This window comes from Rhinolophus ferrumequinum, chromosome 23 (genome assembly GCF_004115265.2).
Source record: "Rhinolophus ferrumequinum isolate MPI-CBG mRhiFer1 chromosome 23, mRhiFer1_v1.p, whole genome shotgun sequence".
In the NCBI taxonomy this organism is placed as follows: Eukaryota; Metazoa; Chordata; class Mammalia; order Chiroptera; family Rhinolophidae; genus Rhinolophus; species Rhinolophus ferrumequinum.
In genome coordinates this window covers 34,420,346-34,437,142 of record NC_046306.1, presented here as the reverse complement: position 1 = coordinate 34,437,142, position 16,797 = coordinate 34,420,346, and the positions used below count along the sequence as shown (strand labels likewise).

The following is a 16,797-nucleotide window of genomic DNA, read 5'->3' as shown; positions in this document are numbered from 1 at the left end:
CTTGAGAGATATAAATTAACTTATCCTTTCCATAGAGCTATTTGGTGAGACCCATCAAAAGTTTAAAATTTTTCATACTCCCATAATTTTACTTCTAGGAATTTATTCCAAGGGAGTATTAAATGATTTTTGCTAAGATTTATCTGTTAGAAAGTTTGCCTCAGCCTGTTTATAACAGCAAAAAACCTGAAAGAATCTAAATTTCTCACAATGAAAGAATAATTAAATAAATTAATATTCATGTGTATGACTGAATATCATGCAGCTATTAAAAATGACATATAAAAATGATGATAGTATCTAAAAACAAAAGAATTAAGTGGTATTTTGTAAAAATCAAAAGTCATCTATGAAATGAAAAGAATAGAACCGGAAGCATAAACACTGAACTTAAACAGTGATATGCATGTTTGGGAACATTATGGATAACATTTTGTTCTTCTTTGTAATTTATATTTTCCCTATTTTAAATATTAAAGTGTATTCCTTTTGTAAGAAGATATCTCCCCAAAAAAACTCTTTTAAAGTATTTTTTAATCCAGTTGTCCAGTATGTGTGACAAATAAAATATAAATTTCACTAAGTGCCTTGAAGAATTCTCAAACAGAGAAAAAAAAAAAAATCTCTGAAAACATAAAACAAATGCCCAAGCAGCTGCTACCACTTTCCCTTTAAACTTTTTTCTCTTTTACTTTTTTTTTTTTTTTTTAATTTTAGTCCTTCAAAGTCTCTTGAGGATTATGGTACTATTTAACTCCAAGGGATGTTCTCTTAAAAGTAGGGACCTCAAGGTTAAAAATAGAAGATAAAACTCCGAGGGTAATTTCTTTGTAGCTATCCATCCCCCTGTGCAATTATTTTCTCTTGAGAATTATCTTCCAATTCCTTGGAGGATTTAATGTTTACTTTTATTCCACAGATTTCTTTAGAAAAATCTGTAGATCAGAAAAGTGAAGACGTGATAGGATGAAGAGCAGAAATATTTTGAAAAAAATATCTTGCAGTGCAGAGTTACATAACAAATAAAAAATAGTGATTTAACTCATCATCAAGCCTTTTTTATTTATCCTTTCACTACACCCTCACAGAAACCCTGTTTTCTATCTATCCTCACACTAGATAAAAGGAAGACACTGAGATCCTTACAGCCGGAAGCTCACACTTTAAGCTGTAGCAGTGTTAAGAATTTACCTCAAATAAAAGTCGTTTTCCCCCATCCTCCACCCACACCTGTCTACTCAAATATATCCTACAGGTTGGCCAAATGTCAGCTATCCACAGTGATGATATGACACTTTCAGCAGGTTCTAGCATGGCAGAGGAGGGCAAGTGAAGGGAGAGAAGGATGTACAGTAATTTTTCCCCCTTTGCTGGCTTAGTTTGCTTGGTGCTGGGCTGGATCTGTGGAGGAAAATAGGAGGAAGTTTCTCAACATCATTGTCATATGCTAAGAACTATGTTCCCAGAAACTTTAACAGTATTATCCTACTAGTAATTTGTAGCTAGCTATTAATTGTTTAATAGATGGTTATCCCAAATGAAGAGGTCTGAAATTTCAGTAAGTTTATAATGAACACTTGGTGTTAATATCACCTTACTCAACAGATTCTTAGGTCCCACTGAGTTTTTCAGAAGCAAAGAAAAGAACAGAAAAAAAACTTGCAAAAGCTCAAAGAAATAATGAAAAGAAATGGACAAGTTTTGTCTACTTGCTTAAAAAACTTAAAATAATTGTTTCATTGTGGTTAATACTTTAATTTTATTTTAAGTTTCCTCACAGGATGAACTCTCCAGTAATGACCTAAATACTTTGTAGTTGAAATCTCAAGATTCCTTACAATTAGTAAAATTTAAAAAGATATTTAGAACAAAAGCCTCAATCTGTCAATTCAAAACTTATAGAATTGTAAGTTTATGTTTATTTACATAACCTTAATTATAATCACCAACTAGATTATAAATTCTAAAGCTTGGATGATGTCTGTTTTTCTCACCATTTCATCTCTCATACGTAGCATAGTGCTTGTCATATAGCAGGTACTTAAAAAATATTCGTTGAATGAACAAATGAATGAATTATGAAACACTTGACTACAGGAATCCCCATTAAAATCAAGAATAAGCAAGAATATCTTACCACAACTACTTTAACCTTGTTAGTATGTAGTAGCCAATGTAATAAAAAGGGCAGAAAAATAGTGTATAATAATGTATATGCCTAGAAAATCCAAGGGAATCAACTGAAAGCTAAAATTAACATCAGTAAGGTGAACAATTATTAAATTAATAGCTTTTCTATATTACCAAAAATAATCTGATTAATTAAATAATAGAAAAAATAGAGTCCATTCATAATAGCAACAAAATTGTAAACTTGCTAGGATAAAACAACTATGTGAGTCCCATATGAAGAAAACTATAAAACTTTACTGACAGATATTAGAGAATAGAGATTTAAATAAATCTAACAACCAGCACCATTTCTAGATATGAATCTCAATATGTTGAAGATGTCAAAACTCTAAATAACCTAAATTTCTAATCAAAATCCCATTGATATTCCTGGCATTTTGTTGTTCTGGTAGTTGTTTTTGTTTTTTGTTTTGATTTTGAACTTAACAAAATAATTCTAAAATTTATCCAATAGAATAAAAGGATGAAATTAGCCAAGAAATATTTTAAAAGGCAGACAAATGGCAGAGGTTGGGGAAGGAATCACACAATCCCAAGTTAAAAACATCTGTGAAAGCCACAATAATCTTAAAATATACATCACTACTTCATACCTTTCATGAGCATAAATTCTCGATGGACTTTAATACAAATTAAAGAAACCATTTTAAAAGTAGAGGGAAACACAGGGACTATTTAAACTTCGGGTGGGAAAGACCATTCTATATTCAAAACCAAAGAAAGAAACCAATAAGAAAAAACAGAATTTGATGACATAAACTTTCTTGAATGCTTGAAAAGAAACCCATATCAGAAACATACTTGAAAAATAAATGTCAAATTGAAAAGAAATATTAGTAATGTAAGTGGCAGAGCTTGCTGTTACTGATATATAATAAACTTCCCCCAGTTAAAAAAGACAAATGTCCTATAAAGAGCGTTACAGGAAATATGACCATGAAATTAGAAAAGAACACAAAAATTGCCAAAAAATATAAGAAAAAGCATTCAATATCACTACTAATAAAATAAATTAGATAACATTAATCACTATGAAACTTGTAGGCTTGATTTTATAATGATGTAACCCAGTATTTAAAAGAATTTGTACCCATATATCACCCTTGAGAAAGTATAACATTGTAAGAAACAATGGATATCAAAATTATTTTTTAAAAATAGTATAGCCTTTTACCTAGTAATTCCTTCTAAGTAATATATTTTGAAGAAATAATCAGAGATGCTTATAAAAATTTTGGCACGAGGACCTTCATTATAGCTTTATTTATAAAAATTAAAAATTAGAATAATAATCATTTACAATCATATTCTTAACATTTAAGGATACGGAAAATGATATGTATACGAGTGGATGAAAAGCAGGTTCAGTATAAATATAGCACATATAGTATTGTTGTAAAGTATATAATCTATAGCTCTACACATACATTTTAAAGATTGTAAGCTATAAAACATCATGTTGTCACAAATGGCACTATTTCATCTTTTCTTATGGCAGAGTAGTATTCCATTGTGTATATTATCCCCATAAAACTGAAAGCAACAAAGGAACAAGATGAACAAAGAAACAAAAACTCATAGACAAAGACAACAGTTTAGTGGTTACCAGAGGGTAAGGGGGTAAAGAGGAATGATAGAAGAGGGTAAAGGGGATCAAATATATAGTGACGGAAGGAGAACTGACTCTGGGTGGTGAGCACACAATGTGATAGATAGATGATGTTTTATAGACAAGTACACTTGAAACCTATGTAATTTTATTAAACATTGCCACTACAATAAATTTAACTAAAAAAAAGATATAAAACAAGTATTAATAGTGGTGACTTCTGGAATAAAATTTGACATATCTTATTTCTCTATACTTTTATATGTATTTTCCAATTTTCTCAATAAACATGCATTAATGTTATATTCAGACAAAAATATTATACATTTTTAAATTACCAATACTATAAGATATTAAAAGAGTCTTATTGATAAGGCATACCTATGATGTAACAGCAAACTATTGATATAACCCTATTTTGAATGTGGCTTTCAGACTACATTGCAGGATTTTTTTATATCTATGTTCAGCAAAATGACAGGCTTTGTGAAATATCTCACATGTGGAAATAGATCTTATGAGGTTTTTCCCTGACATTGCTTTTTTTCCTAAATGTAGGTTTGAGACTATCATTTCTAAAATTGTTTTGTGTGTTTTCGGTCTTCCCCAAAAAAGAACTGTAGTAGCAGTAATAACAGTAGTAGTCGTACTAGTAGTAGAAGTAATAGTATCTTTATAGTATGATAGTTTATCTGTTCCTAAGTGCCGCTATCTATAGGAGGAAAATGTATAACATTTATGTTTTCATAATCCCAATAAGGAACTGCATACAACAACCCCACCTTCTCATCCTCAGCTACAGGAAAATAGCATTTACGTTTTTTACTTTATTATTCTTCAGTTACACAAGACTTAAGATGAATTGTTAGCTACAAAATGCTATAAAAGTTGACTTATCATAGCACATTTTATATATTCATTAAAATATGACTACTTAACCTATGTCATGTACTATTTTTTAAAAAATATAGAAAATATCAAGTATTGACATGGATATAGAGCAATTGGCATTCTCATACACTGCTAGTGGAAGTATAAAGTGATGCACCCTCTTTGAAACCACATGGCAGTAATTTACTGAGGCTATGATATATGCATATATATATATACGTATATATATGTATATGTATAACCTATGGTATAGCCAATCCACTCTGCTATAGAACCAACAAAAACAGATATCTACACAAACACACACACACACACACACACACACACACACACACACACACAAATGTGGTAGAATATTCCTTTCAGTACTAACAGACCCAAACTAGAAATTACCTAAATGCCCATCAACAGTAGATTGGATATATAAATTGTGGTATATGCACAAAATGAAATATTATTTGATAATGAATGATCATCTATACACAACAACATAGATAAATGTTACAAGCATAATGGTGAACTAAAAGAGGTAATCACTGAAGAGTATATACTACATGGTTCCATCTATATAAAAATATACAAACAGGCAAAACGAATCTATGCTACTAGAAGTCAGGACAGTGAATACACTACCGTGTATTCACCACAGGATATCAGGGGATGCCAAGGGCTCTTCCAGGGCACTGGTAAAGTTCTGCTTTTTTATCTAGATAGTGACACAGATGTGACAATTTGTGAAAATTCATTGAGCTGTACAGTTTTGTGTGTGTTTTATGTCTATTAATGCTCAACAAAATGTTAAAAGAAAAAATATGTAATACAGAAAATCAATGAGGAATAAAACTTCATAAAATTAACATTTATTGTGAGTGGAGGTGATTAAAGAAACCTCTAGAAATTAAACTTTCTTCCATCATACTACCTGATTTACCTAAGTAAATATTCAGATATTCTATATCAACTTTTCTTTTAATTAAATTATATCCACCTATTAAATGCCTATCCAATCACGTCACTGTGTCAATTTTTGACACAACTATAACATTCAATTAATGCAGTAAAAACATTTAATCACTAAAGTAAACTAAAACAACTCTTTACCTTGGCCATTAGTCCATATAAATTAACAACAATGTTGTAGAAAATTGGCTTTTATTATAAAGCCTCAGAATTGGACAACATTTCCTGAACAGAATTCAAGTAAACATTATAATAGCTAAAGTTGAGGGACATAGAATAAACCCTTTTAGTTAGTCATATGTCTATCTGTGCTTAAGACTTGAAAAGCATGTATGATTACCTTGTAACATTCACAGGAAAAGACATTTTTTCTGATATTAGAACTAAACAGCACAATTCTGCTACCATTTATTAGTGTATCTACATACTAGGCACTGTGTGAAGTGCTTTGTATACATTAACTCTTGATTTTCACAACAGCCCTGTGAAGCAGCCCCTATTATTATCTCCATTTTACCAATGAACAAACTAAGGCTCAGAAAGATTCAGTAATTTTCCAAAGGCACGTGGCCAGCAAGTTGAAGACGCATATTTAAATAATGGTTGATCTGACTCCAAGCTCTCTATACATAACCACAATGTAAATGTACCTGTCCTTGGCATGTTGGAGTGGGTACAGGAATAACCAAAATAAACAGATCAACCTTCCTCAATTTCCACTTTAAAAAATCCTTTTTATAGAAAATTGAATTAATCTTTAGCCAAAGCCAACCCATTAGAGTTGGAAAAGTTAACCACTTATTCATTACACAACCTATAATTCACAAATGAATAAAAATCATATCTGCTACAAAGTATTTTTGTAATTGTGATACAGGTGAAATTATCTCTAATAGTATAATACTAAACTAATTAGATTGATGTATTCTCCCCCAAGCTCTGGCAAAGACCAAAACTCTTTGACAAATAGGCTTAGTACAAAATAATACAAGGACCTAGTCACAGAAAACAGATCATCCTGTATGTTGCTACATACAAAAACCTGTACATGAATCTTTATGGCAGCTCGATTGGTTATAGCAAAATACTGAAGAGAACCCAAATGTCCTTCAATGGGTGAATGGTTGAACAAATTTTCATACATCCATGCAATGGACTACTACTCAGAAATAAAAAGGAATGAAGTACTGGTATATATAACAACCTGAATGCACATAAAAGGTTTCATGTTTACTGAAAAAAAATCAATCTCAAAAGTTTACGTGCTATATTATTCCATTTATGTAATATTCGTAAAATGACAAAACTGTAGAGATGGAGAACGGGGGAAAGGCAAAGAGGTGAGTGACACTACAGAGGTAACATGAGAGAGTTCTTTCATGACAATGGAACAGTTCTGCATCTTTATTGTGGTGATAGTTACATGAATCTATACATGGGACAAAATTGCATAAAACTACACATACATGAATGCAGGTTGAAAATACTTAAAATTCAATAAGGTCTATAGTCTAGTTAAAAGTAATTTGGGGTGGCCGGTTAACTCAATTGGTTAGAGCATGGTGCTGATAACAGCAAGGTTGCCGGTTCAATCCCCGCATGGGCCACTGTGAACTGTGCCCTTCTTAAAAAAAACATACATACGCACACATTAAAAAAAAAAAAAGTAATCTATCTTTGTCAATTTCCTGGTTTTGATACTGTATTATAGCCATATGGTGTCATCTTTGGGGCAGGCTTACACAGGTGAAGGTGAAGGGTAAAAAGAATTCTGTATTACTTTTGCAATATATAGTATGGTATAGTATAGTATAGTATAGTATAGTATAGTATAGTATAGTATAGTATAGTATAGTATAATTTCGGCATAAAATTTTTAAACAAAGAATGACCCTAGGTATGAGACCTGAACTTGAACCTGAGTCTGCCTGAGTCTAAGACTTGTGCTACTGCCCCATGTACCCTACTGCCTTCAAAATCTGTTTTATTAAAATATACCAAATATGCATTTTTTTCGTACAGAGAATATAATATATAGGAGGCTCACCCTGGGTCACATTTCAAGAAATCTATGGAAATTCAAAAAGCACTTTATTAGGAAAAAATTAAAATATTAAATAATTTTATTCTTGGCAACTAAAACCAGGCAGTCCAATGTACTAATATGGACATGTAAAGAAAGTTTTAGAAATTTGATAGAAAGTGATGACTGGGTTGCTTTGGCACCTTGAGTTGGAGGCACTGCCTCTCATTCCCCTCTCAGTAGAGGCAGCGCTAGAGTTTCCTGCCATGTTGCCTTGTTCACCTGAAAGGTTAACAGCTGTTTATCTCCTTACACACCAGGCAAACAAACTGCACAGCAGAAAGCTATAAAGAGAGTCATTACACTGTACACTTGGCATCTCTTCCATCTACCCAGGTACTTCCTGATGAGGTTGTTCTTGTGAGACACAGAACATAGCCAGATTGCAATTATCTCAGCCAGAGAGGGGAGCTAAAGGTGCCAAATAGTTTTTGAGAGTGAGTGCAAGTTGCTACCTGCTTTCCTATGATTCATCAAATCCTTGTACACTATGCGGCAGCTATGAAAAAAAAAAGTATGCATACAGGCAAGCAGAAAGAACCAAAATAGTGATCAAATGTTTTCATGTTAGTGATGTTTTCCTGTTTCACACCATTTTATTTTATTTCAATAAAAAATAACAGCAACAATTGTTTTTTTTATTTTTATTTATAGATCAAATAAATCAGTCTTAAAATCAGAGCCAAACTGGTTCACTGTGTCAAGTCCCCAATGCTGAATGTGCTTTTCGTCATAGGTGCTTTTGCTAAAAATTCAATTGCATATAGTACAATTTAACAAATATACAGTATCAAGTATTTATTAAGAACATGAGGGCTAGTCATTGCTTTGGGAGGTGACATAAAAAATGAAAGACACTAGTCTGTAGCCTCAATAGGGAGATAAACATATATACATTTAATAAAACCCAAGAAAAACCATAATTACTGCTATTATTAGTAACATGGCAAATTCAATATTAAGTTAATAATAAAAAAGAGACAACGCAGGAAAGTCATCTTCAGGTATTTAAGAAGAAAATACATGTATCTGTTGTGTTCCACAGAGCAAAATTTGGAAACTTGGATCAATGGCTAAAAATTACAAGAAAGGTTGGTGGTACATAATGATAGGTAGATAAATAGATAGGTAGGTAGATAGATAGATAGAGAGATAGATAGATAGATAGATATAGATGACCTTTTACATTTTTTTAAATTAAAGCTCACATTAATAGAATGTAGAATTTAAAGTTAAAACTCACATATTAATAGAATAGGGCATAATAAATCACTGATGACATAATTATTACAGTGATATCTGAATAAACCTCTGTACTAGAGAAAAGTTCGTGAGATTCTTTCAAGGGCCTGTCTTCTCCAGAGGCCCCACAGATCAGAGAAAAGCATCTTGATACCCAGGCCACAGACGAACACTCTGTAGAGACTAGATATAAGGGAGACCTGTAGCCTGTGAGGTAACCTGAAGATGGAATTCTATTCAGAGGATTGATTCATATTGGGTGGACATTAAACAACCCAAATAGATACCTTCTCATAAAGGGTTTTACATTTTAGAGAGGTAGCAGAGGAGAAAGGAAGTACAGATGTATCAGAAGAGAAAGAGAAGAACTGAGCTCTGATTATGGCAAAGCAGATATATGGTACAAAGCAGCCAAGGCTGAGGGAGGAATAAGCTGACTAGACTTCCAGACTTCCTTCTAAGTCACCAGAACTAAGCTATATCATGAACAAAACAACCCAAATAGATACCTTCTCATAAAGGGTTTTACATTTTAGAGAGGTAGCAGAGGAGAAAGGAAGTACAGACGTATCAGAAGAGAAAGAGAAGAACTGAGCTCTGATTATGGCAAAGCAGATATATGGTACAAAGCAGCCAAGGCTGAGGGAGGAATAAGCTGACTAGACTTCCAGACTTCCTTCTAAGTCACCAGAACTAAGCTATATCATGAACAATGTTCCAGTTCTCCATGAGACCCTTCTGTTTATCTACCAAGGCATGTTCCTACTATCCTGTGTGAATTTAGTCATCACCAGGGGGAACCTTAAGACAATACTGTACCCCTGGAAAACAGGGACATTCAAGAAATTAACCCCTCCCCTTTTGTATTCAAGAAACAACTTACTGCAAAGAACCATTTTCCCCAATATGACTTAAATAAAACTCACTTGTAACCTATGACAAGGCCAAGGCACAGACCCTCCAAATTCCCATTCTTTGACTCATAAATGATTAGTTGAACTACTTGTCCCCATTGACCATTCTGGTTGGTCAGTGTCTGGATCTGATCAAATTTTAGGCAGGATTCTCTCCTTCCTCCAAGCCCCTGAGCTTTGGCCCATCCTCGAGAATGGAAGATGTACAACCCTCCTTAATGACCGCTCTCAAGTGTAGGTTGACCTCAGGGAAAAACATGCCCTGATCAACTGCTTGATCATCCCACCCAACCATCCCATTGCCTCACACCCAATTCTGTCTAGCCTGTTTACTCTCCTCTCTAAAAGAAAAGCCCTATTCTGCTTGTCCTTTGAGATGCTTATAGATCTCATGGTTGAGTGTGTCTTCCCATTGCAGTATTCTCCCTTCTCTTATTACAATAGTCCTCTTCCCCTTATTGAAAACATCTTTTTGAACAAAGTCAACATTTATTTTTATAGAAATACAACTATTACGTATTTGTTGATATGTAGCCACGTAATAAAATATACGAGATACAGACCACTATAAATAACACTGTTATTTTCCCAATGCTCAAACATGAAAATTACTTAATTATTAAAATAATTAAAACAAAGCATTTCATAACTAACATGAAAAGTTGAAACCAAATAACTGAGGTTTAGAAATCACAGAAAAAAATTCTTTATATTTTACTTTTGTCTGATGTAATTCAATGTCTGATGAACTTGTTTTTATGTTGGCCAATTGTTAACTCCAGCATAAAACCAACAATAATATAGCTACTAAATTTCTTTCCAAAGAACTTGCTGCAACAATCTGTCACTTTTCAGCAGTCCAGTATCCTAGTCTCAACTTAGTATGGATACTATGTAGAGTCAGCACATTAACTGCGGCCCGTAAACAAAATAAATCCTCAATGTTTTTAATCAAGAAGGGAAACACAGAAGACATTTCTATACCAGAAAGATATGTTTTTTCTAAAATAGTTATATTCCTGTTTATGAAAACATATTTTAAATAATAAATATTCAGATAACAAATACATCACAAAAAAAATCATCTACTCACCCGCATTGACTATAGCATCTACCTCTAGCAATGTGATGTCACCTCTATAGAGAGAAACTTTTTCATTCAAACTTTTCTTCACCTGCGATGTTTCCTGAGGATTTTCCTCTGTAATAAAAAAGTAACATATATTAATAGTAATATTCTTAATTAATTTAATAAAGACAATTTTTATATAAAAACCAATATAAGTCATACTGATACATTATACAAATGGAAATAAATGTATTTTTACATTTATGAATAAATAAATAAGCCAGGGATGTGGCTTATTCCACTATGTATTATGTATTTCTCAATACAAATGTAGTATACATATTAATAGGCATTCAATAAATTTAGACATGTTATATTAGTCAACAAAAAATTCGATATGTACGATTATTTTTAAAACACCAGTTTTAAAATAAAATTATGTACCACTAGCTTCACAAGGAGATAGGAAAAAAATGTGCAAATACTAAGTAAGACAAAATAAAATTTCACAGTGAATGAGCTTATTTCTATTTTGTTCCAGTTACCTAAAAGTCACCCTTGAAAAGAATATTTACACAGACCAAAAAAATTTAGGTTCAGCTCTTTGCTACTGCTAAGTAACAAACTGTCCCTCAGAATGAAATGGAATCAAGAATATTTAAATGTGTGAAACTACTCCTTTCTTAACAAATTGTGTTTCACTCCAGAGGGCGCTGCGAGATTTAAAAGAGAAATAGCTCTCTGTCCTGCACACAACTGCCAGCAAGCTAGTGTAAATTAAAATAAGTCAAAACATTACATTCTAAAACCTGACATATTTCTAAATGTTTTAGAGCAATACTATAACTTGAATTTTCATTTAACAAATAGTAATGTTAAGGCATATAAAACAAAGCTGTATGAAATTAATATTTTAAAATACATTAAATTTCTATGTTTAAAGAGCTTTTTTAATATACCTCTAGGAAAGCTGATTTATGAACTCATACTTCTTAAAGTAGTTATGATCTGTGCAAATCTTTCAGTGGGGAAGATAATGCTATTAATTCATTATGACACGCTCAGATAAGCATGCAATTTTGAGATACCTGGGGAATTAGAGGTTATAGGTTACAAATCACTTAAATTATCTTTGGGACTCAATAGCCAAAGAAAAAGTTGTTTTGAATAAAGTATCAATATATTTATTATTATTATAATTATTATTATTTCCTATTAGTGAAAGAGATTGGATTTTGTGTGCTCTTATCAAGCTGTCAGTGACTAGCCCAATGACAAAATCTTTGAGACAGAAAACCTTGAATTCCACATCCAATCAGTTTCTATTCTTACTGCTTTTACCAAATTAGAAAGTCCTGATTTCCAGTTAAAGATTGTTGGATGACAACAAATATTTAGTGGATTTGTTAGAAAATTCTGGATATTTGGCCTATTTGAACCTAGAAATTATAAAGACTTCTCACTCATGATGAGTTTCAGAATTCCACCAGGCATTAAATTGATAAGCATATCACAAATGAAAGCAGAAAGTTTAATTGTTTCAATTTGGGAGGCAGTGTTAACAGATTCTTAATACATACTCTAATTGCATTTAGTTCTAAAAAGTATTTATTCACTTTTTGCATGAAGCATTATGTATTTCATGAAGCAATATTGCACTTCAAGTAATGTGACTCTTAAACATATGTGACAACAAATCATGTATTTCTTTCTCCAAAAGTAAGAAATTATTAAATAATGGTATGGGAAAGCATCAAAGTTTAAACGATTTATACCATAGTTCAATTTTCTTAAAAGAAATCCTAATCTCTCATCGGCAAATTTTTTAAAATGGGATATTTTGAGTCTTAAGTAAAGGTCTAAACATTGCATTAATGTTCAACATTAATTATTGAATATACATTAAATATTGAATATACTGCAGTAACCTGTCAAGTACATTTCTCAAAATAGTCTTATTAGAACTATCAGCATCATGAAGAAATATTTTTCTTTCTCTGATTTAAAAAATTCACGAGCATCATTTTTCCTCATAGCCAGACTTATATTTGCTGCCCAATTCCTTACGTGGTTTAGCAAAGAGATAGAAAAGTACTCAAAAGCCACAATTGATAGTATTAATAATTATCAGTATTTCCTTCAACAATAAACCAAAAGCAAATGGCATATTTTTGACCACCAACTGTTCTCTGTAAATATAACAATGTACATTATCATTAAAGGCCACTTCTTTTACTTGAAGAGCAATGCATTGTCTTCCTTTTCACACAACTATGTTCCATCAGCCCTGATCCCAATGTATCTTTCCCATATTCTGGGTTTTCAGTATCAAATAGGACAGAAAATTGTCAAGTATCGCTCCCTCATGGACATTCTATATGTACGCAAAGCATCAATTCACATTTTGTATATAACTGGCTGTGTCCAACTGCAAGTTGAAATGTCTGTCAATGTGCAGATATGACAGCAAATGTTCTTCCTGACTGTATACTATTGATATTATCAAAAAAAAACAAAACAAAAAAACAGAGCTAGACAGTAAAGTGGTATAAACAAATTTTATTCAGAAATGACTGCAATAGGGGAAAAAAGACCTCAGTATTGAACTGGGCTCAATTCCCAATACAGCAAGGACAAGTGGGGATTTATAGCCAAGGAATAGAGTGAGAGTCAATGGAAGGAAAATTACTAAAAGGAAACTTTGGGGGTAGGGGGGATTCTAATTAAACAGATGTAAGATTCTTGCTGAAGGCAGGATGATCAGATACAACCTGGGGTGTTGGGGGTGGACATAATTTGATCAGATATTTAGGGTGATATCAAAGCTGGGGAATTCTCTCTAAATTGATTAAGCAGGATTCTTGCTAAAACTGGACTGTGCAGGTCGGGCAAGGATGGAGCCTAACAGAGAAAAGGGCTTAGTGGAACCTCACTAAAGTTTAGTGAAGGAGAGAGTTTTTGTCAGTTCCTCCCCTTATTCAAGAAAAGAAGAGACATTCTCCTCTCCTTTGATCAATGTTAAGCCCATTTCTCATTAGGTTGCCTTTTGTTCATTAAGGGCCAACTGAACCATCAATTGAGATTTGGTAGTAGAGGGTATTTATTAGGTGGTGTGAACAGTCAGGCATTCAGTGAGGGGAATTTTTATGAAAAAAGGTAAATAAAGGTTAATGGATGGAGGTGATATAAACCTAGTTTGAGTCCAGAGGGCAGACAGTTGAGAAAATTTCTTTATGCTAGGTTGAAAGCATTGTTTGCAGTTTGAATGCCCTTGGTGATGGCATCAGGTGTTCCAGAGAACTTTCTGAATGGCCCACACAACAACAGGCAGGAAAGTTGACCACACATGATCTGTTGTGGTGATTTCTTTGAAGTCTATATCAGATCATCCAGCTTCAGCTTCCGGGGATTCAGGAAAAGGACAGTTTTAGTTCTCAGTGATGCCAAACCAGAAGGAGGGTAGAAAAATTGAAAACATTTTGGTGAGTTGTAGCCAGATATTGGAGGAAACTAGAATTAACAAAATGTGCAAGACATTGAATAGGGCTAGAAGTTAATAATCCACAGAAGTACACTATAGTTTTCCAATGAAAATTCACCCCCTCCTTTTTATTCTTGTTTACAAAATAAGCGTGCTTTTATTAGATTTGACCTCATTAGTTACATAAATGCAGCAAGAATGGTAACTGACCACTTAGGCCTTTTGAGTTTGCTTTGCTGGAACTTTTCATAAAGAATCTCAGATCAGACTTTTAAGTTTCTCAAGGATAGGAAACCAAGCCAAGAACTCACCATCAGATTTAGCCTGTAATACCTACATATTTGGGTGAATTCCTCTCTTCTCAAGTCTCCTAATATAACATATGGTTTCTGGGCTTGCCAGAAAGTGACCTTTCTTACTCATCTATAAGGCTGGAACCCTGTAAACCAGGTCCAGACCGGTTTTTCCAGAAGTGCTTTGTAAGTTTGGCTCTATAGTCAACCTTACTTCCTTAAAACTGTCTGATAATATTTGATTCTATATATCTTTCTCAAATATAAGAACATTCAAGTCAAAATCTTGGTTATACAATCAATGTTTCCAAATACGTCCTATTATAAGGAAGACAGATTCTTATTGAACTTTTACAATAATTTTATTGCCATGAAAATAAGAATACTCAATAAAGTTTCTGAATTCTGGAGAGACTAGGTAAGGAGAAAAAAATAAATGTTTCATTTCTGTTTATTAAAGTAGAACCTAATAAATTGTCATGAGTTATCAACAGCTTAGAAAAAGGGAAAAGGGAGTTCTTAAAATAAATCATTAAAGAACCAGCAATCTTAAAAATAATAACCATAAAAACCATAATCATTCTTCATTAGCTTATTCAGTTCCATGTGACCTTTTTTTAGCATTGGTTTAATTTATTAAAACAAACAAAAAAACCCACATACTTTTCTTATTCCATTAAACCAACAACTGTATTAAGTAATCTTATATACTGAGATCTATTTCTGAATTCTCTATTCTGTCTTACTAAATACTTTTTATAGCATTTGATTCTATACATATAGCATTTGTTCTGCTTTATCTTGGGTTAGCTATTTTATGGACCAGTCAGCTTCTCCATTAGCTCTGGAAATCCTTACTCGATCTAGTGGTATGTTCTCAAAGTTATTTAAGCAAAAATGCCTTCAGAAGCCTGTGCCTCAGAGAATCTGTCAAAGTCCTTTCCATGGGCTCTGAAATAGTCACTTTTTGTTGAAGACAAAGCACTCTTTCCTATAGCTGACTGCAAGAGCTTTCAGGGAACAATCGGAATAAAACAAAAACTATGGATGATAAAAGACTTAAAATGGTTAAAGATCTGAAGAGTGTTCATTTTAAAAATAACACAATTGATGAAGGAATTTGGTTATTTCTATGATATATGATATTTTAAATAGCTAGAATTATAACCAATACATTATACCAGGACATATTGACAAAAAAGGGTGCTGGCTAATTTCTAGGAACTTCATACAATTTCTAACATACAACCTTAGGAAAGGTTAAGCATAACTTCTTGACAATGTTTCTTATGCAATTTAGCATATCAAGTAAAGCAAAATATTTTTAACTTTTTTTTTTTTACGAAGCAAAAGAACAAATCCTTTGAGTTTTTCCAGGGATCCTCTTTCATGAGTGTCTCTAGTTGCACTGTCGTGGCCGCGTTGGCTACCTCAATGTCCTAACGATTCAAAATGTTTTCCTTTCATGGTCATTTTGACTTTGGGGAAGAGTCAGAAGTTGCACGGTGACAGATCAGGTGAACAAGGTGGATGAGGACACACCGTAATGTTTTTATTTGACAGAAATTGCCATACCAGAAGCGATGTGTGACACGCAGCATTGTTATGATGGAGGATGAAGACACTCACAAAAGAGGACCTCCGGAACTGCTTCAGAAAATGTCAAGAACGAAGGTAAAGTGTGTTTGAAGCGAGAGGGAGTATTTTGACGGGGATTAATTGCAGTGTGTCTTTTACTGTAATAATTTTTTTAATTTAAACATTCACCATATTTTTTTATCACACCTCATATATACTATGAAATATTACTCAACCATAAAAAAAAGAAAATGAAATCTTCCCATTTCTGGCAACATGGATTGATCTACAAGGTATATGCTAAGTGAAATAAGTCAGACAAAGATAAATACCATGTTATTTCACTTATATGTGGAATATAAAAAACAAAATGACATGAACAAACAAAACAGAAACAAACTCATTAAGACGGAGAACAAAACGATGGTCACTAAATGGATGGAGAGTAGGAGGAAATGGGTGAAAAAGGTTAAAGGGATTAAGA

General features: G+C 32.8%; 1 protein-coding gene across 2 annotated transcripts in view; it reads right to left on the bottom strand.

Annotated features, from left to right (window-relative positions):
- The window catches only part of MACROD2 (mono-ADP ribosylhydrolase 2), a 2,095,255-nt gene that overhangs the window by 2,001,657 nt on the left and 76,801 nt on the right, over positions 1-16,797 (bottom strand). For both annotated transcript variants that reach the window (XR_004421812.1, XM_033094758.1), the window contains exon 3: positions 10,986-11,093. Coding sequence is in view for 1 of the 2 variants with exons in the window: in XM_033094758.1 (XP_032950649.1) it covers positions 10,986-11,093 (108 nt within the window). In the remaining variant the exon portion in view is untranslated. The remainder of the gene's footprint in view (positions 1-10,985; positions 11,094-16,797) is intronic.